Source organism: Dasypus novemcinctus, chromosome 3, assembly GCF_030445035.2.
Source record: "Dasypus novemcinctus isolate mDasNov1 chromosome 3, mDasNov1.1.hap2, whole genome shotgun sequence".
NCBI lineage: Eukaryota > Metazoa > Chordata > Mammalia > Cingulata > Dasypodidae > Dasypus > Dasypus novemcinctus.
In genome coordinates, this window is record NC_080675.1 from 43,451,108 (window position 1) to 43,478,832 (window position 27,725).

The 27,725-nt window shown below is 35.7% G+C and overlaps 1 protein-coding gene across 22 annotated transcripts in view; it reads right to left on the reverse strand.

Annotated features, from left to right (window-relative positions):
* Window positions 1-27,725, reverse strand: part of GPHN (gephyrin) — an 801,248-nt gene that overhangs the window by 481,192 nt on the left and 292,331 nt on the right. For all 22 annotated transcript variants that reach the window (XM_058293259.2, XM_058293251.2, XM_058293256.2 and 19 more), the window contains one exon: window positions 24,795-24,852. In XM_058293259.2, coding sequence (XP_058149242.1) covers window positions 24,795-24,852 — 58 coding nt within the window. The remainder of the gene's footprint in view (window positions 1-24,794; window positions 24,853-27,725) is intronic.

Sequence of the window (27,725 nt, forward strand, 5' to 3'; positions counted from 1 at the left end):
TCAGCATCCTCTCCAACACCTGTAGTTTTTTTTTTAAATATCAGCCATTCTAATAGGTGCAAATAAGGTATCTCAGTGTACTTTACTAGTGATGCTGAGCATTTTTTTCATGTGCTTTTTAGCAATCTGTATTTGCTCTTTCAGAAAAGTGTCTATTCAAATCTCTTCCCCATTTTTTAAAAGGGTTGTCTTTTTATTTTCAAGATATAGGATTTCTTTATATATGCTGGATATTAGATCCTTATAGGGTAAGTGGTTCCCAAATATTTTCTCCCTATGAGTAGGCTCCCTTTTCAGTTTATTGACAACTCTCTCACAGCACAAATTTTTTTAATTTTGGGGAGACCTGATTTATCTGTTTCTTCTTTCATTGATCTTGCTTTGGGTGTAAAATGTATGAAACCATATCCTACTACAAGATCTAATAGATGCTTCCCTACATTATCTTCTAGGAGCTTTATGGTCTTGGCTCTTATATTTAGGCCTTTGATCCATCTTGAGTTAATTTTTATATAGAGTATGAGATGGTAACCCTCTCTCATTCTTTTGGATATGGATTATCTAGTTCTCCCAGCACCATTTTTATTCTGTACCAGTTGAGTGGGCTTGGTGGTCCTGCTGAATATCCGTCAGCTGTATATGCACAGATCTATATCAAAAGTCTCAGTTCTATTCCATTGATAAGTATGTATATCCTTATAGCCATACCAGGCAGTTTTGACCACTGTAGCTTTGCAGTATGCTTTAAAGTCAGGTAGCATGATTCCCCCAATTTCTTTTTTCTTTTTCAAGAAGTTTTTAGCTATTTAGGGCCCCTTGCCCTTTCATATATAAATTTCATAATTGGTTTTTCCAGTTCAACAAAAAAATACTATTGTAATTTTTATTGGGATTGCATTAAATCTGTAAATCTGTTTGAGTAGCACTCTTTAAATTTAAAAATTATTTTCCTGAGTAAGAATTCTGAATACTTTGATATTCCTTTTATTCTATATATAATTTCCACATTATAGTTCCATTAATAAACAATATCAACTCTTTCCAAGAAGAAGTAACTAGGTATAAATTTTATTGGTTTGAAAGTCAATCCAGCATGGGTTAAAGTTTTGTTTAATAACTGTAGACATTCATGGCATGATGTCATTATAAGCAATCTTAAATAGGCTCATGAGTGACCATGAAATGAAAGATAAAAAGATACCCTCAACTATTATATCTTCCCGTTCTAGAATTTCCATTTAGCTCATTTTAATAATTCCTATCTTTTATTCATTACAACCATTTTTTCCTTTACTCTTTTGAATATGGTTATAATAGCTGCTTTAAAATTATGGTCTGTTAATTCCATTAGGTATAATCTATCAGTAATTATCTTCAGGTTAGTCTCAGTTAATTATCTTTTTTTCTGAAGAATGGGTCACACTGCTGGTTTCTTTTTTATGTTAAATAAACGTGGGCTATATCCTGGACATTCTGAGTAACATTCTAGAGATGCACTTTGTTCTATTATATTCTTCTGAAGAATGTTAACCTGTTTTTTTTCAGTAAGCAGTTAACTTGGGTACACTGAACTTTAAACTCTGTCCTTAACAGGGTCGCAATTCAAATTCAATTCAAATTAGTTCAATTTCTTTAGTCCTAGCTTGGCTTTTTGTTTCTAGAAGCACAAGCAAGTATCACGGGTCAGTCAGAGATCTGGGGAGTTTATTTATAGAAATTGTTGCTCCCTCATTTCCAGGATTTCTCCCCTTCACTTTAAAGCAGTTATGGATTTCCCAAATGCTATTCTTCCAGCCAGGAAGTCTGTGCGTTTTAGCTGCCTAATCCCAGGATAAAGGCCTCAAAAATTGGATTCTCCATCAGCACCATTCCATTTTTCCCAATGTTGACTTCCTTCTAGAATCTGCCTGCATTTGTTTATTCACCAGTGCTTTTAAATAGTTACTTTTGTTTGTTTAGTCCAGAGTCTATAGTTAATATCTGTGAAAGGGTTGGCCTGATAGGAATGACTGTCCTATAATTGAATGTAACATCCATTCAAAGCATTTTAAATGCCCGTTATTTATTTATCAATAAAACTTAGTACCTTAAAAAACATAACAGGTTCCCATATACCCTACTCCCTCCCCCCACCCCACTCCTCCCACATCAACATCCCCTTTCATCAGTAAGGCACATTCATTGCATTTGGTGAGTACATCCTAGAGCACTGCCACATCTCATGGACCATAGCTTACATTGTAGTTCACACTCTCCCCCAGTCCATCTAGTGAGTTATGGCAGGATGTAACATTTTGTGTGACCTATTTATCTTTAAAAAAAAAAAAAAAGTAACTGACATACTACACCCTACTGAATATTAAAATATATGCATATATAAATGCTTTAAAACTTACAAAAGCTCAATTATATTTTTAAGTTTCTTATAAAAACAAACAAAACAACTTAGTACCACCACTATGAACCTGGCATTTCACAGCTATTTCACTCACTGCTGTAGAATAGATAATATAAAAGAATGAGTGGCTATGTGGAACAGGTTTGATTAAATATATTATTTTTTTTTTTTTTAAAGATTTATTTATTTATTTAATTTCCCCCCCTCCCCTGGTTGTCTGTTCTCGGTGTCTATTTGCTGCGTCTTGTTTCTTTGTCCGCTTCTGTTGTCGTCAGCGGCATGGGAAGTGTGGGCGGCGCCATTCCTGGGCAGGCTGCTCTTTCTTTTCACGCTGGGCGGCTTTCCTCACGGGCGCACTCCTTGCGCGTGGGGCTCCCGCACGCGGGGGACACCCTTGCGTGGCAAGGCACTCCTTTGCGCGCATCAGCACTGCGCATGGCCAGCTCCACACGGGTCAAGGAGGCCCGGGGTTTGAACCGCGGACCTCCCATATGGTAGACGGACGCCCTAACCACTGGGCCAAAGTCCGTTTCCCTGATTAAATATATTATGTGTTCTAAAACTATAAATTAGATTTAGAAATGATAGCTATTGAAAAATGAATTGTCTATATTTTAACCTGTTATTTTTTGTCCAAAATGAAAATGGTTTTAGTGATTTTTATGATTCTAAAAATACATGCTTATTAAAAAGACAAAAGAATAATTTAAGCAACATAAAAAAAGTTAGAAGAGATTTAAAACCACCAAAACTGATAACCCATTTCAAACTTTTGGTGCATATTCTTCCAGATAAATTTCTATACATGCATAAATACATACACATAAACACACACAAAGGAACTTTTATCTTTCTTTTTAAATTTCATAAAATATCATTAAGAATCATACGTGGTGCAGCAGTGCTCCAAAAGGTGTTCATCGAGTGCGATAAGTGTGCCAAAATGATGGGGGAGGTTGTTGGTGTGGGAGGAGTGGGGTGCAGGGATGGGGGGTATACGGGAACCTCTTATGATTTTTATAATGTAATCTTTTTTGTGATGTATGTACCTTCAAAAAATACAATTTACAAAAATGATGGGGGTGGGGGAGTGGGGTGTGGGTTATCTGGGAACCTCTTATGTTTTTTTAATGAAGCGTTCTATGTGATCTATTAACTTTAACTTAAAAAGCTTTATTTAAAAAAAGATTAAAAAACCAAAGGAAAATGATACCAGAAAAAAAAAATCATTCTATATCAATAAATACAGTTCACTATACATAAATTTCTGTGCATTTTATTTTCTTAAATCTCAGATATTTAGGCATTTAGTTTTTCACATAAACAACACTGTTTGCTTTACAAGTTTTCTAACTATTAGGCAGTGGGGTAGAAGAAGAGGTAACGGAAAGGGATAAGTTTGGTGGTAAGACAGACTGCTTGCCTGCTCTAGTTTTCTAGTTAACTTTCTAGCTTGTGTCATAGGCAAGTTACTAAAACTCGTTGAAACTTGAACCAGGATGATTGAACGAAATGGGAACATATGAAAGCATCTACTATAATGTTGGGTACATAATAGGCAATCAAAAAATAAGTGCCTGCTCTATATATACATATAAGCCCACACTATAAAACATAAAGGAAGTAAAGATAATATTTGATCAAACCATATTATTTATTACTGACTTTCATATATACCAAAATCTAGTGTGCAACTACATCTTCATGTTGAAATGATACAGTCAGTAGGAAAAACAAATTCTTTTGTAGCTGTACTACTTTTTCCCAAACATCAATGATATTCTTTAGACAAAGTTTCATACATGATGTGGTTTTTCCTTTGAATATTGTGTTCTAGGCTGAATATAGGAAAAATCAAATAATTGGGTATGGATAACATACATTATGTAATTAATTTAACTCTACTTAGAAAACCCCTTAACATAAATCATAGGTAAACACTTTTATTTCACATACTTGTGGAATAAAAAAGGTTTGATTTCAAGTAGCTTTTAATAGTAATCACTACATCCGTGGCTTAGTTTTCCATTAGAATACCAATGGTTCAAAAAAATACTTTTAAGATATTGTAATATACTTTATATGTCTACTAGTAAGGGATACAGAGGAAATTCATTTTAGTAAGGTTAAAGAAAGTATGGTAATCTGATGGAATTCTAGCCAAGACATCTGTGTAAAGATCTTATGCAATAATTAGTAAAAGAAACAATAGAACACTCAATTATCCATAGGCAGGAACACAATAGCAGAGACATAGGCTAAATCTTTTCAAAGAGAGTCAAGAATTGTTCCCTTTACTAGACCAAAATGTTCCAATGTTGAAAGGAAAATTACCTACTCCTCATTACATAATGCTAACAATAAATTCTGATTTAAAGAAATGACTAGAGGTCAAAAATACAATAGGGGGAAAACCCATAGGAAAACCTTTTGAGTATATTTCTTATTTCTTCCATCATTCTTCTGGGATGTTCTTATTCTGAATAGAAGTTAACAAAGGAAAAGAGACTCTCAATTAAGTGAACAGTCCCAGAAGAGAAAAAAAAAGATATGAAAATCATTAACAAACAACAAACCAGAAAAAAAAAGCACTAAATGGGAAGCGGACTTGGCCCAGTGGGTATGGTGTCCGTCTACCACATGGGAAGTCCACGGTTCAAACCCCAGGCCTCCTTGACCCGTGTGGAGCTGGCCCATGCACAGTGCTGATGCACTCAAGGAGTGCCGTGCCATGCAGGGGTGTCCCCGGCATGGGGGAGCCCCACGAGCATGGAGTGCACCCTATAGGGAGAGCCGCCCAGCGTGAAAGAAAGTGCAGCCTGCCTAAGAATGGCGCCGCCCACACGGAGAGCTGACACAACAAGATGACGCAACAAAAAGAAACACAGATTCCCGTGCCGCTGACAACAAAAGAAGCAGACAAAGAAAAAAAAAGACGCAGCAAATAGACACAGAAGAGACAACCGGGGCGGGGGAAGGGGAGAGAAATAAATAAATAAATCTTAAAGGAAAAAAAAAGCACTAAGCTATTTTGTTGGGGAAGTGAATAGATTTCCAGTTGTATATTCTACATGTATGTCCTAAAGATGCCCCCCCCCAAAAAAAACCTCATCTCTCCATATATGCTTCTTTTGAATTCCCTTGATCAGAGTCTGACACCAGCCCTCATTTAGTTGCGTAAGCTAAAAACCTCAAAACTAACTTTTATTTTTTCTATTCCTCATTTTTCAAGTCTACTTGGACCTTATCACTTATTTGTCAGTTAGTATATGTTTATCATGTAGTAGGTACTGGGTTAAAAGAAATTTACAAATATTTACTCCTCACAGCAACAAAATTAAGTAGGTCTTATTATCCATATATTTGGGAAACCTGGAACAGTTAGGATACACATAAGATCACAATCCTACTGAGGGAGAACATGTGTTTTAACCACTGTGACATACTTCCCATACTTTCCATTCCTGTTGCACTGATATAAGCCTTGTCTTTATCACTGTTCGTATAGATTGGTAAAAAGCATCCTAAGTGCCTCTAGGGATCCTTCTAATTCATTTTGATAAGAATAGCAAATCCTCTGAAAAAAATCTGGAAATGTCTTTCATCTGCTTCAAAATCTTTAGAAGTGTCTCCCCTGGCTAAAACATACAATTCCTTTACAACATGACCCTAACCTAACTTTCCAGCCTCAACTCCCGTTAATATTAACAATCCCCTGACTTTAGCCAAACTTGCATGGCTCAAAATCATATATATTCATGCTTAGTGTGTTTGTTTATATTTCCTTTACTTTAATTGTACTTCCTATCATATTCTCAAAGAAGAATTCCATGACCCTCTAGCCAGAGTTAGTCACTGTTTCCTGTGTGCTCCAAAAATATTTCATATATATATTTAGTATAGAACTTATACCTTATAATGAAATATAATCATCTTTTGAAGTGGACATTGAGCTCCCTTGGGGTCATTCATTTAGTCAACCAATAATCACTAAATGTGAATGAAAACACTGACAAATTGACTTACATTAACATTAGAAACTTCTGTTTATTAAAGGCACCTTTAAGAAGATTAAAAAAAACAAGCAACAGACTAGGAGAAGAAATGTGTAATATAGGTAAAATACAAAGTACTTGTATCAAGAATATAGAAGGATATTCTACTAATAAATAAGAAAGACACAGATAACCTAATTTTAAAAGAAGGGGAAAGACATGAATAGGCACTTCACAAAAATGGATATCTAAATGGCTAATAAACTAAAAAATACTCATTATCCTTAGACATCAGGGAAATATAAATTGAAACTATAATGGGGTATCACCAACCATTTCTAGGTCACAGTTATCCTGCCCATTAGGTGGATATCTTATGGAAAGATGTACATATGTGAAATAAAAGACAAATTCAAGACTGTTTATTGCAGCATTATTATAACCCCAAAAGAAACAAGAAAAATGTCCATCAACAAAAAAGAAAAAATTATTGTATATTCAATAAAACAAAAGACAGAGCAATGGTTCCATTAACAGAAAGTTTAAAACAGGTAAATAAAACCCATGGTTTTAGAAATCAAGATATTGATTACCTTTATGGAGAAGGGGGGTACTGTGATTGGAAGGGGTCAAGGGAGATTTCTGGGACGCTGGTAATATTCTATTTTTTTAATATGAGTGATGGTTACACAGATGTATTGACTTTGTTATATTTTATCAAGCATTACACTCATGGTTTGTGTAGTTTTTAAATATGTACAACATGTACAGAATGTTTTACTTCTATAAAAAGTTTATTTTAGGAAACAGAACCCAAATAAAACCTGAGACTGACTGAAATCACTAAGGAAATTTGAACATACGGAAATAATAAAATCTCAATAAATTAATATTAAACAAATCAATAGGTGAATAACAGATTAAAGGAAAACATTCCAATTACAAGAAAAGGGTTTGAGGAATTCTGGGAAGATGGTGGCGGAGTAGGCAGGCAGGGTTCAACTCTCTCACAGAAACAACAGAGAAAGAGCCAAAAGTTATACTAGGGACCTGCTTTCAGGGTCAGCAGACCAGGACAGTTCTGTGCAATTTCCAGAAGGGCGAGGGACAGAGAAATGAAGAAAGTGGAACAACAAACATTAAGTTAATAAACTCCCATGGCAGCTGGAAAGGACTCCCATCCCCCACCTTTAAGACATAAAACCTAGATAAAACCACTGGCTCACTGCAGCTGACTGAGAGGGGAAGATATCTTCCTCCCTGGCAGCTGTTAAAAGGAAAGAGGGAGGGTGAGTAAGAGGCCTTCTCTTCAGTGAATTCGGCCAGCTGAGCCAGCTTTGAATCTTGGCTATGGCCAGACAGAAATACAGGGAAGTGAGGTTGAAAGAAATACCTCCCTGTAAAGGCTCAGCCATGAGCACATACACTGGTCAGCCAGGAAATTTCAGGGAAAAAACTTCTTTTAGGTCTCTCTTAAGCCCAAATTCCTGGGAGAAAATCTGTACCTATTAGTGAGTCCTTGGCCCAATTGTGATAACTTAAGTTGGGAAATTTTAAAGACTTAGAAAAAGTTGAACCAAAAATCAAAGAAGAGCTGTTACCAAAAAAAAAAAAAAAAAAAAACACTAGGCAAGAGAAAGAAATTGACCATAACATTAAATACACCAACATAGTCAGATGCCTAGACATCAGCAAAATTATAAGCAATTTTAGGAAAGAGGAAGAGATTACCCAGCCAAAGGAGAAGACCAAATATCCTGAAGAGGTACAGTATTTAAGACAACTAATCAATGATAATTACACAAATCTCCTAAATCAATTGAAAGAATTGAAGAAAAACATGACTAAAGAGATTAAGGATATTAAGATACTAGGTGAGCATTATGAACAAATTGAGAGCCACAAAGAAAAGTCACAGAACTTATGGGAATGAAAACACAATGTATGTGATTAATAATACATTAGAAAGTGGGAAGTGGATTTGGTTCAACTGCAAGAGCATCCACCTACCACATAGGAGATCCAGGGTTCAAACCCAGGGCCTCCTGACCCATTTGGTGAGCTGGCCCACGCACAGTGCTGATGCACACAAGGAGTGCCATGCAGGGGTGTCCCCTGTGTAAGGGAGCCCCTGAAGGATAGCTGCCCCATGCAAAAAGTGCACCCCTGAAGGATAGCTGCCCCATGCAAAAAAAGCACAGTCTGCCCAGAAGTGGCATCTCACACACAGAGAGCTGACACATCAAGATGCCCCAACAACAAAAAAAGAGACATAGATTCCTGGTGCTGCTGACAAGAATGCAAGCAGACAAAGAAGTACACACAGAAAATGGAGAGAGAGAGCAGACAACAGGGCGGGGGGGGGGGGGAGTGGTGATGGGGAGAGAAATAAATTTTTAAAAAAATTAGAGAACAACTGGCAAGATGGGAGCAGAGTAAGGAGCTCCTGGAGTCAGCTCCTGCTACAGGGAAGTTAGTAAACACCCAAAGCTTTCTGGAGCTAGCTGAAGCACCTGTTTGGGGGCTCAAGGAGACCAGAAGAGCATCCTGCAAAATCCATGAAGGAATGGAAGGAGCAGACTGCCCATCTGCAGAGAATAATCGTAAATAGAGCACTCCATTCCACGGAAGCCAGTGCCCATCCTCCACTGGAGGTACAAGCTGCCTCGGGAGCTGTTCTATAGCTTGAATTGAAATCTCCACTTCCCAAAAATGAAGGAGGAAGAGATGGTTGGGCACGAGCTATAGCTACTGATGAGTAAATACAGCGGGCTAAAGTATAATCCTAGGAATGGCTAAAAATTGAACCTGACCAAGTCAGAAAGAGGCTGGTAGCCTCCATCTTAACTCTAAGCCAGGCACAAGGGGAAGTGGGGTGGACTAAAAAACCCATTGCTGGAAGGGATCAGCTTCTTGCCATCCAAATGAAATCACAGCTCTAGCCTAAGTACCAACCCCACCCCTGGCAGGGAGGAAGCTGGGGGGACCTGCGCCAGACTCTCCAAGAAATTACCAGCCAAGCCTAGGAGACTGGTGATTATCCTACTTTGGCAGCACAAGCTGCCCCAGGAGCTATTCTGTGGCTGGAATTGGAAGCTCCATTTCCCAGAAACAGGGGAGGAGGAGATGGTTGGCCACTGATTTTGTCTAATGATTAGTAGACTCAGCTGGCTAAGGTATAACCCTAGGAACAGCTAGGGTGGGAATGTGTCCAAGTCAGAAAGAGGTCAGTGGCTGCGATTTTTACTCTGTTCCCAGCATGAGGGGAAGCTGGGCTAACCGAAAATCACAGTGATGGTAGGAACCGGTTTCTTTCACCCAGATCAGCCAGCAGCCCTAGGCTAGGCTTCAACCCCACCTCTGGCAGAGATGAGGCTGGTGGGCCCTGCACTAGCCTATCCAAGTAACTGCAGGTACCTTTGGCTGGCACAGACTGAATAATTGGAAGTGTACTGGGGCAAGTGCGGTCATCTTGGACACGCACTGTATAGATTGCTGCCTACACCTGCAGCTCCATCCCCACCCCAGGTGGGGGGAAAGGGACATGAAGCTTCATCAGTCTCTTTGGCAACTACAGTCTAGGCCTGCAGGACTTGGATTATTCCACACAGCTGTGACTCTGTTCCTATCCCTGGCAAAGGAGAAAGTTGGGAGAAACTTCATCGGTCCCTGGGGCAATGAGGGCAGTTTGAGCCTCCACAGCTTATAGCACCAGCTACATCCTTGGTTCCTACTGCACAATCAGAAAGGGAGAAAGGGCAGGAAGCCCTAAAGAGAAAAACTGCACCCAGAATAAATACCCTAGTAAGCCAGATGCCAAGACACCAACAAAAAATTACAATCCACACAAGAAACAGGAAGATATGCCCAGTTAAAGGAAGAAGATAAGCCTCCAGATGACATAAAGGAGTTGAGACAATTAATCATAGATGTTCAAACAAATCTCCTTAATAAATTCAATGAGATGGCTAAAGAGATAAAGGATATTAAGAAGACAATGAATGAGCACAAAGAAGAATTTGAAAGCATACATAGAAGAGTAGCAGATCTTATGGTAATAAAAAGAGAAATAAATGAAATTTTAAAAATAGTGGAATCATATAATAGTAGATTTGAGGAGGCAGAAGAAAGGATTGAAGAGCTTGAAGAAATGGCCTCTGAAAGTGAACATAAAAAGAACAGATGAAGAAAAGAATGGAAGAAATTGATCAAGGTCTCATGGAACTAAATGACAGCAAAAGGAATGCAAACATATGTGTCATGGGTGTTCCAGAAGGAGAAGAGAAGGGGAAAGGGGCAGAAGGAATATTTGAAGAAATAGTGGTAGAAAATTTCCCAACCCTACTGAAGGACATAGACAGCCATGTCCAAGAAGCACAATGTACTCCCATCCGAATAAATGCAAATAGACCAACTCCAAGACACATAAAAATCAGAATGTCAAATGCCACAGACAAAGAGAATTATGAAGGCAGCAAGAGAAAAGCAATGCATAACATATAAGGGATACCAAATAAGATTAAGTGTTGATTTCTCACCAGAAACCATGGAGGCAAGAAGACAGTGGTATGATCTATTTAAGATACTACCAGAGAAAAACTTCCAGCCAAGCATTGTATAATCTGGCAAGAATGTCTTTCAAAAATGAGGGCAAAATTAGAATATTCACAGATAAACAGAAACTGAGAGAATTTCTAACCAAAAGACGGGATTTTCAGGAAACATTAACAGGTATTCTAAAGCCTGAAAAGAAAAGAGAGGAGAGAGAGGCCTGGAAGAGAGTCTAGAAAAGAAGATTATATCAATAAAAGTAACTAAAAATGTCAAAAGTGGTGAAAATAAAGTATGAGAAATAAAACTCAATTAGTAAGGAATAAACTTAACCAACGATATAAAGCACTTGAATTCCAAAAACTGCAACTCAGTGTTAAAAGAATTAAAAAATGGCCCACATAACTGGAAGAACATTCCATGCTCAAGGACTGGAAGACTAAATATCATTAGGATGTCAATTCTACTCAAATTGATATGCAGATTCAATGCAATCCTGATAAAAATTCCACCAGCATTTTTTTAAATTATAAACATGATTATCACATTTATTTGGAAGAGTAAGGGGTCCTGAACAGCCAGAAACATCTTAAAAAGGAAAAGCAAATCCTCGTCTTCAGACTTTAAATCATATTAGCTAGCTATAGTGGTAAAACCAGCATGGTACTAGCATAAAGACATACACATAGACCAATGGAACCAAATTGAGGGTTCAGAAACAGACCGGCACATGAATGATCAAGTGATTTTGTACTAGCCTGACAAACCTACACATCTCAGGCAGAATAGTCCATTCAAGAAATGGTGCTGGAAGAACTGGATATCCACAGTCAAAAGAAGGAAAGAAGACCCGTATTTCACACCTTATCCAAAAATTAACTCAAAATGGATCAAAAAACTGAAAATAAAAGCAAAAGCCATAAAGCTTCTAGAAGAAATTGTAGGAAAGTATCTTCAAATCTGGTGGTAGGAGGTGGATTCTTCAAGGAGATAAGAGGAGGGCTGAGATGGACTACTGATGTTTAATGTATGTACAAGTTTTAATTAGCTTTACTGTAAAAGTATGGAAATGTATAGAGTGGATGGTAACACATAGTGAGTAGCAGCTGTTTATAAATGGGTATGCGGCTGAAAATGGTAGTCTAGGTGTATAAATGCCGAATGAGAGAATGCTAAAGAGTAATCAAGGAACTTAATAGCATGGGTAAATCAAGAGGTGGATGAGACTAGTGGTTGATGGTACAGATGCAAGAGTGTCCTTTGTGACCTAGAGCAAATGTATATCGCTATTGCATGGTGGTGGCAATGTGGAGAAGTATGGGAAAAATACAACTAGAGTGACCTATGGACTGTGGTTATCAGTAATTACATAGTATTCTTGCATCTATGCCAAAGATGTACTGTGTTGATAATGGGTAGTATGGAAAATGTGTGCCAAATGTACAAAGTGGACATGGTAACAAGCAGATGATATTATCTTATCTGTAACAATGTTCCACCATAGTGTGGGTTGTTGATAGAGGGGTTTGTTTGGAAATTCTACATATGTGCATGATTGCTTTATAAGTTTACAACTTCTGTCATAAAAATATATTTAAAAAATAATAGGGTGGGTTGGGGGAAAAAATAAACCAAATGTAAGATAAGGACTATAATTAGTAGTAAGATTTTGACAATATTCTTCCATCATTTATAACAAACATTTCACGACAATGGAAAGCATTGGTGGAGGTTGATGTATGTGATTCCTGTATGATGTTATGCATATTTGCTTTCTAAGTTCACAACTTTATATACTTATTGTTTATGAATGTTCATATATAATAATATAAAAGTAATAAAAAAATAGGGTGGGTTGGGGGAAAATACTTTGGTTAGTAGTAATATTTTGACAATGCTCTTTAATCATAGTTAAAAATGTTTAAAAACAATGCAAGGTATTGGTGGTAGGGTGTGTTATGAGAGTTCTGTATGATGTTATATATGTTTGTTTTGTAAGTTCACAACTTTTATAATACACTTATTGTTTATGTATGTTTATGTATGAGTGATATACTTCAAAAATTTTAAAACTACATTAGAGGCACATAACAGCAGATCTGTATTGTGTGAGGACAGAATTAGTGATGTTAAGGACAGAACATCTGAACTGGAAAAGACTGGAGAACAGAAAGAAATAAGAATGGGAAAAATGGAACAGGGTCTCAGGGAATTGAATGACAATGCAAAATGCAGAAGCATATGTGTTATCAGTGTCCCAGAAGGTGAAGAGAATGGAAAAGGGGCAGAAAGAATATTTGAGGAAATAATGACCAAAAACTTGCCACTCCTTAAGAAAGACATAAATATCATATCTAAGAAGGACAACACACCTAAACAATAAATCTAAATAGACCTATGCCAAGACAGCTACTATTCAAAATGGCAAGTATAAGAGGTAAATAAAGGATTCTGAAAGCAGCAAGAAAAAAGCAAATCAACTATAAGGGATCCTCAATAAGACTCATGTCAACCTCTCATGAGAAACCTTCTAGGTGAGAAGTGATATGATGTATTAAGGTACTGAAAGAGAAAAACTGCTGAGCAAGAATTCTATATCCAGCCAAACCGTCCTTCAAATATGACAGTGAGTTTGTGAAGACTCACGAACAAACAAGAACTGAGAAGGTATGTTACCAAAAAACCAGGATTACAAGAGATACTAAAGAGAGTGCTGCAGACTGAAAGGAAGAAAAAAAAGTGAGACTTCAAGAAGAGTATACATATCAAAATTATTAGGAAGGTTAAATTAAAGGATAAAAAGAGACAAGAGTAAGATATGACAATGGAAAGCCAAAGGACAAAATGGATTAAGTAAGTAATGCCTTTACAGTAATGACATTGAATGTTAATGGCTTAACCCCCAATCAAAAGAGATACACTAACAAAATGGATTTTAAAAAGTGAGCCATCTATATGCTTTTTACAAGAGACTCACCTCAGACTTAAGGGCACAACCAAGTTGAAAGTGAAATGTGGAAGAAAGACATTCCACACAAACAGTAACCAAAAAAGGGCTTGATAGCAATATTAATATTGGACAAAATAGATCTTAAATGCAAGACTGTTATGAAGGTCATTATATATTAATGAAAGGGGCAATTCACCAAGAAAAATAACTATAATAAACAGTTATGCACCTATCCTGGGTGGCCCAAGTTACATGAGACACACACTGGCAAAACTGAAGGGAGAAATAGATTGCCTAAACAATAACTGATGGAGACTTTTAATATATCCAGCTCAGTACTAGACAGAACATCTGGACAGAAGATAAATAAAGAAACTGAGAACCTGAATGATATGATAAATGAACCAGACCTAACAGACATCTATAGAGCACTGTGCCCTAAAACAGAAGGAGATACATTCTTTTCAAGCACTCATGGATCCTTCTCCAGGATGGACAATATGTTTGGTCACAAGACAGGCCTCAATAATTTAAAAAAAGACTGAAAGTGTACAAAACACTCTGATCATAACAGAATGAAGCTCAAAATCAGTAACAGACAGAAAAAAGGGAAAATACATAAATATACAGAGATTAAGCAACACATTCTTAAATAATCAGTGGATCAAAGAAGAACTTGCAAGAGAATTCAGTAAATATCTTGAGATGATGAAAAAAGAACACAATATAAAAACCTATGGGCCCTACAAAGACAGTGCAGAGAGGGAAATTGATGGTCCTCAATGCTTAAAATAAAAAAGAACTAAACTTGAAGATCTAACTGTGCACACCTGGAGGAACTAGGAAAAGAAGAGCATATACCAAATCAAGTTAATGGAAAGAAACAGTAAAGATCATAGCAGAAATAAATGAAACTAAGCACAAAAAAAATTAAATCTACAAAACCAAAAGTTGATTCTTTGAGAAGATCAACAAAATCGACAAACCCTTAGATAGACTGACAGAAAAATAGAAGATGCAAATAAATAAAATCAGAAATGAAGGGAGGACATCACCACTGACCTTGCAGAAATAAGAGATCATAAAAGGCTATAATGAATAACTGTACACCAAAAATGAATAAATAAATAGACAATGTAGACAAGATGGACTAATTCCTAGAAACACACAAACCACCTACACTGACCATAAAAGATACAGAAGACATCAATAAACCAGTCCCAAGTGAAGAGTTTGAAACAGTCATCAAAACCTTCCCAAAGATGAAAAGCCCAAGACCAGATGGCTTCACAAGTGAATTCTATCAATCATTCAAAGACAATCTAATACCAATCTTGCTCAAGCACTTCCAAAAAATTGAACAGGAAAGAATGCTACCAAACTCATTCTATAAATCCAACATCACCCCAATACTAAAACCAGATAAAGATACTACAAAAAAAGAATATTACACACCAATATCTGTAATGAATATAGATGCAAAAATTCTCTACAAAATACTTGCAAACTGAATTCAAAAGCACATCAAAAGAATTATACACTACAATCGAGTAGGTTTTATCCCAGATATACAAAAGTGGTTCAACACAAGAAAACCAATTAGTTCAATAAACCATATTAATTGAAGAAGAAAAATCACATGATCCTCTCGATTGTAATATAAAGGCATTTGACAAAATATAGCATCCTTTCTTGATAAAAACTCCCCCAAAAGACAGAAATAGAAGGACGCTTTCTCAACATGATAAAGTGCATATATGAAAACCTACAAAACCATTGTACTCAACTGTGAAAGACTGAAAGCTTTCCTGCTAAGAGCAGGAACAAGACAATGATGCCCACTGTCACCACTGTTATTCAAAATTGTGCTAGAAGTTCTAGCTAGAGCAACTAGGTTAGAAAAGAAATAAAAGCACCCAAATATTAAAGGAAGAAATAAAACTTTCACTATTGCTGATGATATATGACCCTTAAAATCCTTAAAAAGTCCACAAGAGAGCTACTATAACTAATAGATGAGTTCAACAAAGTGACAGGATACAAGTTTAATATACAATATAATATAAAATCAGTAGCGTTTCTATACACTCTGATGAGCAAACGAGGAGGAAATCAGAAAAAAATTCCATATATAAAAGCAAGCAAAAGAATCAAGTATTTAGGAATAAATTTAACCAAGGACATAAAGGACCTGTATTCAGAATACTAAAATATTGGTAAAAGAAACTAAAGAAGACTTAAATAAATGGAAGGACATTCCCTGTTCATGCACTGGAAGGTTAAATATCATTAAGATGTCAATTCTAACCAAACTGATTTACAGCTTCAACACAATCTGAATAAAAATTCCAAAGCAGCCTTTTTTTCAGAAATGGAAAAACCAATTACCAAATTTATTTGGAAGGGCAAGGGGCCCAAAACAGATGAAAATGACTTTAAAAAGAACAGTGGTAAAAACAACATAGTACTGGCATAAAAACAGACAGATTGACCAATGGAACTGTGGGGACCCAGGCCACCCTAAGTACTCAGCACATAGCCACCTGCATGACATAGACATAAGTTAAAGGATAACAACCCTCCCTGAAGAGGAGAGAATGCATAGATGGTATCATAAACTATAATCTTCCCAAAGGAGTAAGTGTCCTTTATAAACATCCTTCCTGTGGGTATGGGTGAAAACATCACCAAACCCCATGTGTGCCATTATAGGACACTAGCAGGAACTCTGTTCTCACACCCTATGGAATGTTCTTGTTCTGAGACCCTTTAACTCACCCCTCATTTTTTCTTTCTCTCTGTGGAGTACTACCTTTATCTTTTGACTGGCTGCCGTCAAAGATTCTCTCCTATTCATAATTCTCAATAAAGTTTATGCCTGATTAAATGTCAGGGGTTTTCTTTAGTCTTGTGGCTACACCAACTCGTGCCCTTCAGGAGTTGGGTTGTAACAGTTAGCAAGCCATGAGCCAGACCAACTGACCACCAGCAGCAGTGGGCATGAGATCAGGGAAAGGAGAATTCACAGGGGAAATCCTGGGTTGGCTTGCAATATCCACGTGGTCACTGCGCTCCTGGACAAGTGGGGACTGCAGAGAGAAAATGGGGTCACCACTTGCTTGACCATTGTGGAACTCTGTGTGAGTACAGGGATGCCCCCAAAACACTGATGGGAGTACCAGCTAACTAAGATAGGGAAAATATTCCACCAGCAAACTCTGTGAACCACATGCCACCTAGTTGGTGCACCTCTGGGCTAGTGGAGCTAAGAGAATAAGTTTAACTACTGGGGAAGCAGAAAAACTTGGCAACATTAATATTCTCTCTTCTGTTTCCATCTTGACTCTAATTAGATCTGGATAGCAACATTAACAAAATTGGTTCAGTAATTTTGAACTGGACAACTCTTAAAAAAGAAAAGAAAAAAATGCCAGCAGCTTTCGTAAGCCTGTAATTAAAAATATGTTACAAAATTGAAAGGGCATAATACTTGTGTAAACTGTGAAAGAGTTTAAATGGGATGTTATTTTGGCAATGTTTTAAGTTTTAGTCACATTTATTTTGATCAGAATCTTTATCAAGGTGTTAAAATGAGCTTTCAGTTTTGAATCAATAACCTACTCCTTAATTTAGAGTCTAAGTGTACTCCTGAAGAGTAGTAATCCAGAATATATATGTTAAATGACTGCCTGTCTAAACTGCTAAATTAGTGCTTAACTCCATTCATACGGCTCAAATATTCCTAATTGGTTGCTGGTTAATAACTAATAGTGTTTCCAAGAATGAGTTTGCATATTACAGGCAATACTAATTCCAGGGATCTTAAAAACAGTAAAAATCGGAGATGTGAAGTGATGGAGAGTTTGGAGACAGCCAAACCAAAGGAGTAAGAATTATGAGTCAAATTAGTGAGTTTTATGTTTCTCTTGGTGTGTCTAACTCTATTTGTATTTGTCTATATGTTTAGTGTATATTTTCATATCTCTGGATGGTAATATTAAATTAACAAATGAAATTCTTAAAAAATTCTATTTAAATGGCCAAAAATTAAATAAGTGCATATATTGGTAAATAAGTACTCTTGAAGACCAAATTGGAGAAGCCAAACAGGATAAAAAAAATCACATAAAATCTGAATAAAGGAACTATTTAAAGGAAAAAAAACTAAAAAATTTATCCTGAATTTTTCCATAATCTTTCTATAGCCTATACTGTTCCCATGATTTCCTCCTAATCTTCACTGAATTCCAGTAAAAATGGTTTAAGAAAAAGGGAATGGGCTAGGTGTGGAAAGATAGGAGAGATATGAGTTTAGCCTAGAATTCTGTCTACTAGACCTGGAAATTAAATAAAACAAAGGGGATATTATGGAATAAACCTTGCTTTATATAGTCTGTCCTGTAATTACCAAATTAAATTTTAATAGCTTTTGAGATGACAGTAACAATCCAATGGCCAAATTTCAGTAAGCAAAGAAAATGTCCTTGAAAGATATGAAAAGATCTTTTCTAAACTATGATTAAAACAAATTAATTATATTCCAGAACCTGACAGTCAGTATGCTTTTAAGGATATTCAAAATTTTAGAATTTTATTAAAGAAAAAAGAGGTTTTAGCTTCCTGTGAAGGAAGGAAGAAAAAGAACATTTCTTGCATAAACTATAAAGGGTCCAGTTTTATTTAGCTTGGGTGTAATCTCCCTAGGTTTATAGGCTACCTAATAAAATAAATTAGCTTTATATGTATTAAATCTTATGATGATCAAAATTTTAAGTTTTTGGTTAATGAAATTATTACAAACCTCTTTAAAAAATTGGTTTTGAATGCATCTCTGATAGGTCTGGAGCAATTAGTATCTGCTAAGGTTTCCACTACAGATGCAAGAAAAAAAAAAGCCCTCATGTTTTCTATCTGGTTGTGGTAGCCAAGGTCAAATGGGGGAATACAGGAAATTCTAAAAACATAGGCAAGGGGGAAATAATCTTCACTGCAACTTAGAAATAAACTTGCACATAGTGAAAAAAATAGTTTTTGCCTAAATTGATATGAATATATTTTTTCTTCACAGAACATAATAAGAAATATGAGACTTAAATGGATATAGAAAGAAGTAAAAGGTTTGTGGAAGTGAATTCATAGTCAATGCTGACTAAACTTTGATGTTTGTTTAAGGTAATGTGTTTTGTCCTAAGATAAAATGGCTGGTTTTCATAAAATCAGGGTGGACATACCTAAGACAAGGCTTGAATGAATATAGGAAGTTGTAGAAGGTATTGTAGAAGGTAGCATTAAGTAAGGGAATGTGTTTTGCAAAGGTGAAACTTGTCTTGAGATGAAGTAACTACTGTCTATGTGGTTATGGATAGTTATGGGAAATTTATAAAAGAATTTTGTAAACTAAAATATTTAAATGGCTAATTCCAGGAATTCTATTGATATGTCCTCAAGTTCACTTATTCTATCCTACTCTACTCTTGTGCCTAGTCCATGATTGATATATATGGACATTACATTATTTTTCATATTATATTTTTCAGTTTCATAATTTCCATTTGCTTTCATTTTATAACTTCTATTTCTTTGCTGAGATGATCTATTTTTTTAGTTTGTTTCAAAATAATTCATAATTGCTTGTTGAAATATTTTTATGATGGCTGCTTTAAAATGCAAATTTGAAAATTTGAAAATTAGACTCATCTTGTTGTTGGCACCTGTTAATTGTCTCTTCTTATTCAAGTTGTGATATTCCTTATTGTTGGTATGATGTATGATTCTTTAATTGTACCCAGGACGTTTTGGATATTGTATCATGAAATTCTGAAGTTTATTTAATCTTCTTTGTTAGTCACCTGTTGAGGTGCAACATGAGATCAGTGTGGATATGTATGTTCAGCTTCCTGCTGGGTCCCATCATTGCCACGCTGGCAAAAGTGAGACATTGAATCACAGTGCTCCATTGCAGACAGGTAAGATAGAAGTTCAATGCTCCTCTCTGGTACTGTTGAGACCTTCCCATGAAAGCAGAGCACCACCTTGCTCCAAATTGTTGATTCTGGTGGGAGTGGAAGTTCAGCAAACTGCATTTGCTGTCACCAAGGAAGGGAGAAGTAGATGGTTTGACTTATACAAAGAATGGAATACTGACTAGACCTCCTCATTCAGTGTCATTTATGCCAGATGCAGGTAGAGACTCAGCTCCCCACTGGGCCAAATGACATGGGAGAGGGAAGTTTGAAACACAGTGATGACTAGCCCAACTTCTCACTGTCTTAATATTATTGGTGCTAAGTGGGAGTAAATGTCCATCTTATCACTGAACCCCACTGATGCTGCCCAGTTCAAGGAATTGGAGCACAGCCTGTTTCCACCAAGTGGGTGATAGAAGATCAGCTCCCTATTTGGTCCTATCTATAATATCCCAGTAGGTGAACCAGAGTACTGTCTGCTCTGCAAGGTGGGAGATAGAAGATTAGCTCCTTGTTCAGCCATGCCAATACCACCAGGCAAAGTATTTGGAGATTTTCCAACTGCTTCTGTTGGGAGGAATGTGGGAGGGTGTAATGGGGTGAGGTAGATGACCATCTCTCTGATTCGCCCCACTGAATTTTGTGTATTTAGTTTTTTCACTGGTGTTTTCATGGGTTTTGGCAGGTATCTGTTAGGATACCTTTTCCCAGTCCTTTGGCAATGGTTGAACAGGCTTTTCTAGGAGCTTCTTTTTGTCCATGTCTGTTGGCAGTTTTAAGTTAGACTTCTTCAGTACCCAGCCTGAAATATATGGGAGGCATATTATTTCTCAAGTTCTTAGGTTGTATACTTTCTACTTTCCTTTTATAATGTCAAGGATATTTTAGTTATAAGTAGAAGGATGTGGGAGGAAAGAGGTTACTTGAACTTAGCTGGAACCAGAAGTCTCCTCAGTAGGAATACTTCTGAAACTTGAAAAACTGTAAGTAAGCATTATCAAGAACAATTAATACATGAGCCAATAGAATAAAAGAAGAAAAATGACACTGGACCTACCCTACCATGCCAAAAAATAGCATGACCAAAATATTACAATGCTGGCAAGGGAAAAGATAAATACATCAATGGAACAAAATTTAAAGAAAAGCCAGATTTATATATGGATGTGTTTATCTAGGCATATAAAAATTTAATATATGGTAAATGAGGCAATTCAAGCCTTTGAGGAAAATATGGAGTTTTCAATAAATTGGGTTGGGAAAATAAAGATATATTTGGAAAACCATGTCAGTTTAGTCAACGCATATTTAAATAAAAATAAATTTATACCAATGTAAGTTTCAGGTAGATTAAAGAATAAAATTTTAGGGAAGTGGATGTGGCTCAAGCAAGTGGGCTCCTATCTACCACATAGGAGGTCCAGGGTTCGATGCCCAGGGCCTCCTGGTGAAGGCAAGCTGGTTCATGTGGGAAGCTGGCCCACATGGAGCGCTAGCCTGCACAGAGTGCTGCCCCATGCAGGAGTACCGGCCCAAGTGGATAGTTGGTGCAGCAAGATGACATAACAAAAAGACACACAGAGAAGAGATAATAAGAGATGCAGCAGATCAGGGAGCTGAGGTGGTGCAAGAGAATAATTGCCTCTCTCCCACTCTGGAAGGTTCCAGGATCGGTTCCTGGAGCTGCCTAAAGAGAATACATGCAAGACACAAAAGAATGCACAGCAAATGGACACAGAGAGCAGATAGTGTGTGTGGGGGGGGAGAAATAAATAAATCTTTTAAAAAAAGAATAAAATTTTAATATATGTATACATTTAAAAATACACCCAGGGTGGTATTGAAAATTGACAATAACTTCTTTGAAAACTAGTTAAATTCATCGAGAAATGTTGAAAATACACACTTTTTAAAATTCAGGAATTTCATTTTTTAGGATAAACCTCAGAGAGAACTCTTACACATGTGTATGTTTTATAAGAATATTTATAGCATCATTTTTCATTTTAGCCCAAATGGAAACAAGTGTCCACTAACATTATGATGTCTCAATGAAATGTGACACAATGGAGTATTTTATAGCAATTAAGAACAAAAACAAAGTAAAATAAAACAACCTAGCTATAGGCACAATACAGCTGAATCTTACAGTGTTGAATGAAAGAAACAGGATACAAAAAAAATGGCATACAGTATGGCTCAATTAATATGAAGTTCAAAAAGAAGTATACATAAATTATCATATTTAGGGATGTATACATAGGCAATAAAACTAAAAAAAGCAAAGAACTGATAATGATAAAAACTCAGGATACTGGTTACATCTGAGGGGATGATGGGCCAGGAATGTTTTTGCTCTTCTTCCCTTATCCTTTGGCCAAGTATCTGTTCACCATTTTGAAGGTAGAAATACTGTAATCAATACAATACTGCTTAATTTTCGCTATATATACACTAAACAATGATTTGTCGAGCTAAAAACATTATGAAAGAGTACCACATTTGGCAAAAAATTGAATTATGTTCAATTATGCATCCAGAGATTACCCAACAAAAATGAGTATTATATCTAGATGTTCACATTTCCTCTGACCAAAATCCAAGATTAAATCTGACGTAAGCTGAAAATTCTATTGAAACTATCAAATGCTGATGAAATGTTTTATAGCAGTTTTTCTCCCAACACTTTTGAAATTAAGAATCAATACCGTATTTTTTATACCTCGGGCCTCAAACCTCTGAAGCTCTTTTGGATATACCAGTAAGTGGTAGTAAAAATACATATTACATGTCATCCATGAATCATGTTTTTTCAAGGAATCCCAAGAGGGATAACTTATTATTCCAGAATTTCAAAAATGCAATGAAAAAACTAGTTCTTTAGAGAAAAGTATTAAAAAACAGCCACATTTCTGTTAATGAAACAACTAATTAAAGGATATATTATTCCTCTGGCTTTTTGGTGGATCCTCCCCAGGGTTATATCTTCAGTACCCTGTTTTTATCTCTTATAACTTTCCTAGGTGATTCTATTCACTAGCATGGCCTGAACAAACTCTTCTGTAATGACAAATCCCAATATCGATTACTAGATATGCTCTTCTGAGTTCCAGGCTTATTTATGTAATGATTTATAAGATATTTGGTTATCTGAGAGGAGCCTAAAATTCATTAAGTCCAAAACTTATCCTCTTTCTTCTCAAACATATTCCTTTTCCTATATATCCTCTTTAAATAAACAGCAACATCATCTACTTATCATCATCCAAGCCAGAAACCCAAGTTCAAATTTCTAACTTTCCCTAAACATCCCATCAATCATGAATAATTGTTGATTCTCCCTTCTTAAAAAATATTTCCCAAATTCTCTTTTTTTCTCCAGCCTCACTGCCATTGCTTTTAGCTTAAATCTTACTCATTTTGTGCCTACATGCCTACAATCTGTTCTTTTTCCTTCTAGTCATAACCTCCTCTTCTCACTGAAATCATTTTTCTCACTTACCATAGAAAGAGTTAAAATTTTTTCCAAATTGATTATGTACTTCTGTCTAAAAATCACTTAATGGTACCCATAGCTTTCAGAATGAAAATACAACCTTCTTAATACAGCATAAAGGCATATCTCCAGCCCTATACCCGACCAATCTTTATCTTACATTCTATGTATCTGGTACCATATTGAGTTTACCACATAGAAAGATTTCACTGTTTACCTTTTATAAATGGTCAGTTGACTTTCCTACGTCTTTTCAGGAAACACTTTGTTTACCTTGATCACTTAAGACTTTGTATCATTGTATTATATAACATATATATCTTAAAGTTCCTAGAGTACAATTTTTTTTCAAAGTCATTATAAAAATTATTTTAAGAAGTAATATACCCATGTTATTCCTTTAACAACATTTGATTGTATTTTAGGGACATAATTTCTGAAACTAAAATAATTAATTTCAACAACTTCACCTGTATTCATATCTATTTCATTTGAAAAACAAAGGATGTGAATTAGAATTAACGTTTCTTCTAGTCAAAGCATTTTATTAATTTATATCAAGTTGGAATGAGTCTTTTTTGATGCTAGAATATAATTACATTAATCCCTGATGTTGATTACACATAAAAACACTTAACATACTGAAACTAATACTATGTCACATAATAAGGATCAACAGGTTTAATTGATTGAAAACTAATACAAACAGATTAAAGAACTATTTACTGATACTTGAATTTATTGAACTTGATATTGAAAGGTTTAAATCAATCAAATTTAATGATTTGGTGAGATCTTTACATGTCATTGTTAACTCAGTATTTATTTATCCATGTCTATTCCTACTTAATTGTTAAATTTTATTTATGGAATAGAGCTCATTCTACTTTGGACAAGGGCAACATATTATGCAAGAATATAAATATTCTCTAGGATTTAATAAAATATTAGAGACATGAGAATGGAGCAGTATCCTAATTTTCAAAGCTTAAGATAATTTTCATTCATTGTAATGAAATATTTTAATTGAAGGCAGCATATTGTATTTTCAAAGGAACAAGGAAATAATTATTAAAGGGGTGATATAATTTACAATTGGCAAAGGCTTAAAAGGAATTACAAGAAGTTAAAAAGATGATCCATTCTGCATGTTCATACTTTCACACAGTGCTTTCTCAATTCGTTTTCAATTAATTTCACAGGAAAGAGTTACTTTTTGATTCTCCTAATATTATTCTCAGAAATGCACTGCTAATGGTAGATGAAATCTGATGGTGGTTATTTGACAAAATTTAAAAATGCCCATAGGAGAACTGTTATTTAAATGATGTCTTAATACACTTAGCTAAATAGTCAATGATATGAAAAAAATCAGTTCTTCCTTCAACTCCCACCAAGAAAGTACATCTTTGTAAAGGTGAAAAATGCCATACTATACCTTGATTTCTTCTATTTCGTCTGGTACTATCTTGTATGCTGATATAGTCCCACCCAACCTGAAATTAGGAGAAGAAAATATTCTTAAAACTGGTAATAATGTATTTTTAAAATATGGAAGATTTATGCCATTTGTATCAGAATGACATCAATAATTACCCAAAGTCCACCCCAGTAAAAAGGGAGGAAAAACACCCATTTTGTGCTTAAGTATTCCATACTTCTGGTAAAAAGTGGTGGATAATGAATGACTACTGAAAGTCAGATTTTTAAACCATAATTAAACTTCTCTTATCAGTGGTTTTAATGACACTGATACTGAAATTATGCTAGATTCAGTTACAACTAACTTGGATCAGATACCAAGAGTAGCCATGATATTTGCTTCTTTTTAAAAATAATTTAAACATTCTTTTTAAAAATAAACAGGGAATCAGTAATGTGTGCATTCAGCACTGTCTAAGGGAAAGAGAATTTGGTGGTTATAGATAATTTGATCCCTAAGATACGGTCTTTGCCTCAAGACAGTGATGTCATTACATGTCATACTTACATGTTTGAAATATTTTTTAAAAAGGAATTAAGATTTATATAACATTCACCATGTTCTAGGCATGTCACATATAATACATAACAATTCTCACAACTTCCTCCATTATATAAATTGAAACATAGAGATTATTAATTTTTTCCATGTAAGCAAAGAAGCTAGTAAGTGAAGGAACTAACTGAGATATACATAAAGTATAAAATACATACCAGATATTGAATACTTAATATGAAAAAGTTTTTATATTAATTACATGTGATATATTGGGTTAAATAAAATATATTATTAAACCTCATTTCTTCTTTTTCCTTTTAAAATGAGACTACTAGTAAATTTTAAGTTACATAATAATTTGTATTTCTGGTTATCCATCATATTTCTATTAGATAGGTGCTTTGCTCTAATTCAGTGCTTGAACAGGACTCTTCTAATTACTTATCTGATTTTATAAGTACCTCATTATCAGAAAAGCAAGTATCATAAATAGGGAACTTAATATTCTGGATATTTTAGGATATCTCTCTTCCCCAATGTAATTTAATAAATGATATTTTGGTTTCTATTAAAAATAAATTAATCCAACCAACAGACTTTGAACAACTCTGTATCTAAACTCTTTTAATATTTGTTTCCATTTATAATTGTTAATGAAATTAATGTTTAGATTATGATTTAAGAATTGTTTCCATAAACTTAAAGTGTCATGCTTGAAAGCTGAAAACACTAATATAATTTTACTTAATTCATATTATGTTAGGCAAAACAGTGGTATGGTAAATAAGATCATATTGAGATAACTAATGAAAGAGCATCAGAGAGGTTACTAAAATGAAATATTATATAATTTTTTGGAGTAAGTTTAAAATAGGCATAAAAGTCTTCATCATCAACTGTTAACATTATTCATTTAGAAGCTGAGATTGTTGGGATATCAATGAAAAGAGAGCAAAATGACTACTGAAAGCTCTAGGACTGAAATTCATTGCCCTGAAAATATTAAGTTCATAATTTTATTTCATTGAGTATGCACTATGTAACAGATGCACTACAGGGCATAAAGATACAAAGAAAATCATGGTCTTGTAAGAAAGTAGAGAATAAACAAATATTTGTATTACAATGTACTAAGTTTCATAAATTATTATAGTGGGGAAAGAAGGCCATTGACTACTTGGGAAGATAAGGGAAAAATTTATCAGGAGACAGGATCATATGAGTAAAAACTTGCCTTGCAAAAACTGGAGTAGAGAGAGGAGGACATTTCATTAAGAGGAAATTATTTGTAAATGCGTGGATACACAGAAATGTGGGGAGCACTTTGAAGAATACAACTACTTTAGTCCAGTTAAAACATAAGGAATAGAGGGGGAAGGGCAAGATGGCTTTGGATTAAGTGTACCCACATCATCTCTCTTACAAAAAACAGCTAAATAGGGGCAAAATCCTGCCTGAGTGAGCTGTTTCGGGAACCCACAAAGCAGGAAGCTTCAGGGCAATGATCTGGAGAGAGCGCCATAAAAAGATTGATTGTTCAAAGTAAAACCATGAGTTTCTGGTGCTTCAGGCTAGAGCTGTGGGATGGCTAAACCTCACCCTCAGGGCAGGAAGCTGCAGTGATCCCCAATTCTAGCCAGTCACCCAGCTGGAGGAGGCATATTCAGAGAGTGGCAGGGCTCTGGTGAAGGGTGGAACGGGGTCTACCCTATATGGGTTTGATTGTCTGAACCCCCTTTTTTGAGCTTTGAGGAGCATACCAGCTGGCTTGAGGAGAAACCAGGAAGAGGGGAGAGGTGAATCTGCTCAGGCAGCCTGATTTACCTAACCATCTGGGATAGGGAAAACTGGCCTGGGAGAAGGTGGAGTCAGCCAATTAACTCCTATGAAACGCCCCTAAGGGAGGGGGACAGTAGGAAGTGCTTAATGAGCTTCCAAGAGCATATTTGGGGTTCCCTGCTAGAAGTGGGTGCTCTTGAAGAGGCTGAGACTCATTTTTTTCTAAGGTAAGTCAAGTCACCAGGGTCCCATTTGAATTTCAAAGGGAATTCTCATTCAGGCTATTGTATCATGCTGCCCAGGGAGAGAAAGCAGTTTGAATAAAAAGGGAAAAGGACAGATTCCTAATCAGCAGTTTATCCAATTACAAAGAGTCAATCCTGCCCTAGCGAAAAGGGACCATAGCTTCCTAAAGAGCCAATCAACCCAACAAGAAAGTTTAGCTTAGTGGAGTTTCCACCTTGAATATGCAAGATCTCTAGTCTGATTCTGGCTCCACTTAGAATAGTGACTCACTGGAATATTTAACATCTAACCGATGCTTTAGAACAGGAAAAACATAGACATTATTCTTGAATTAGCTTCCCTTGGGTCTCTTATTTTTCCTTA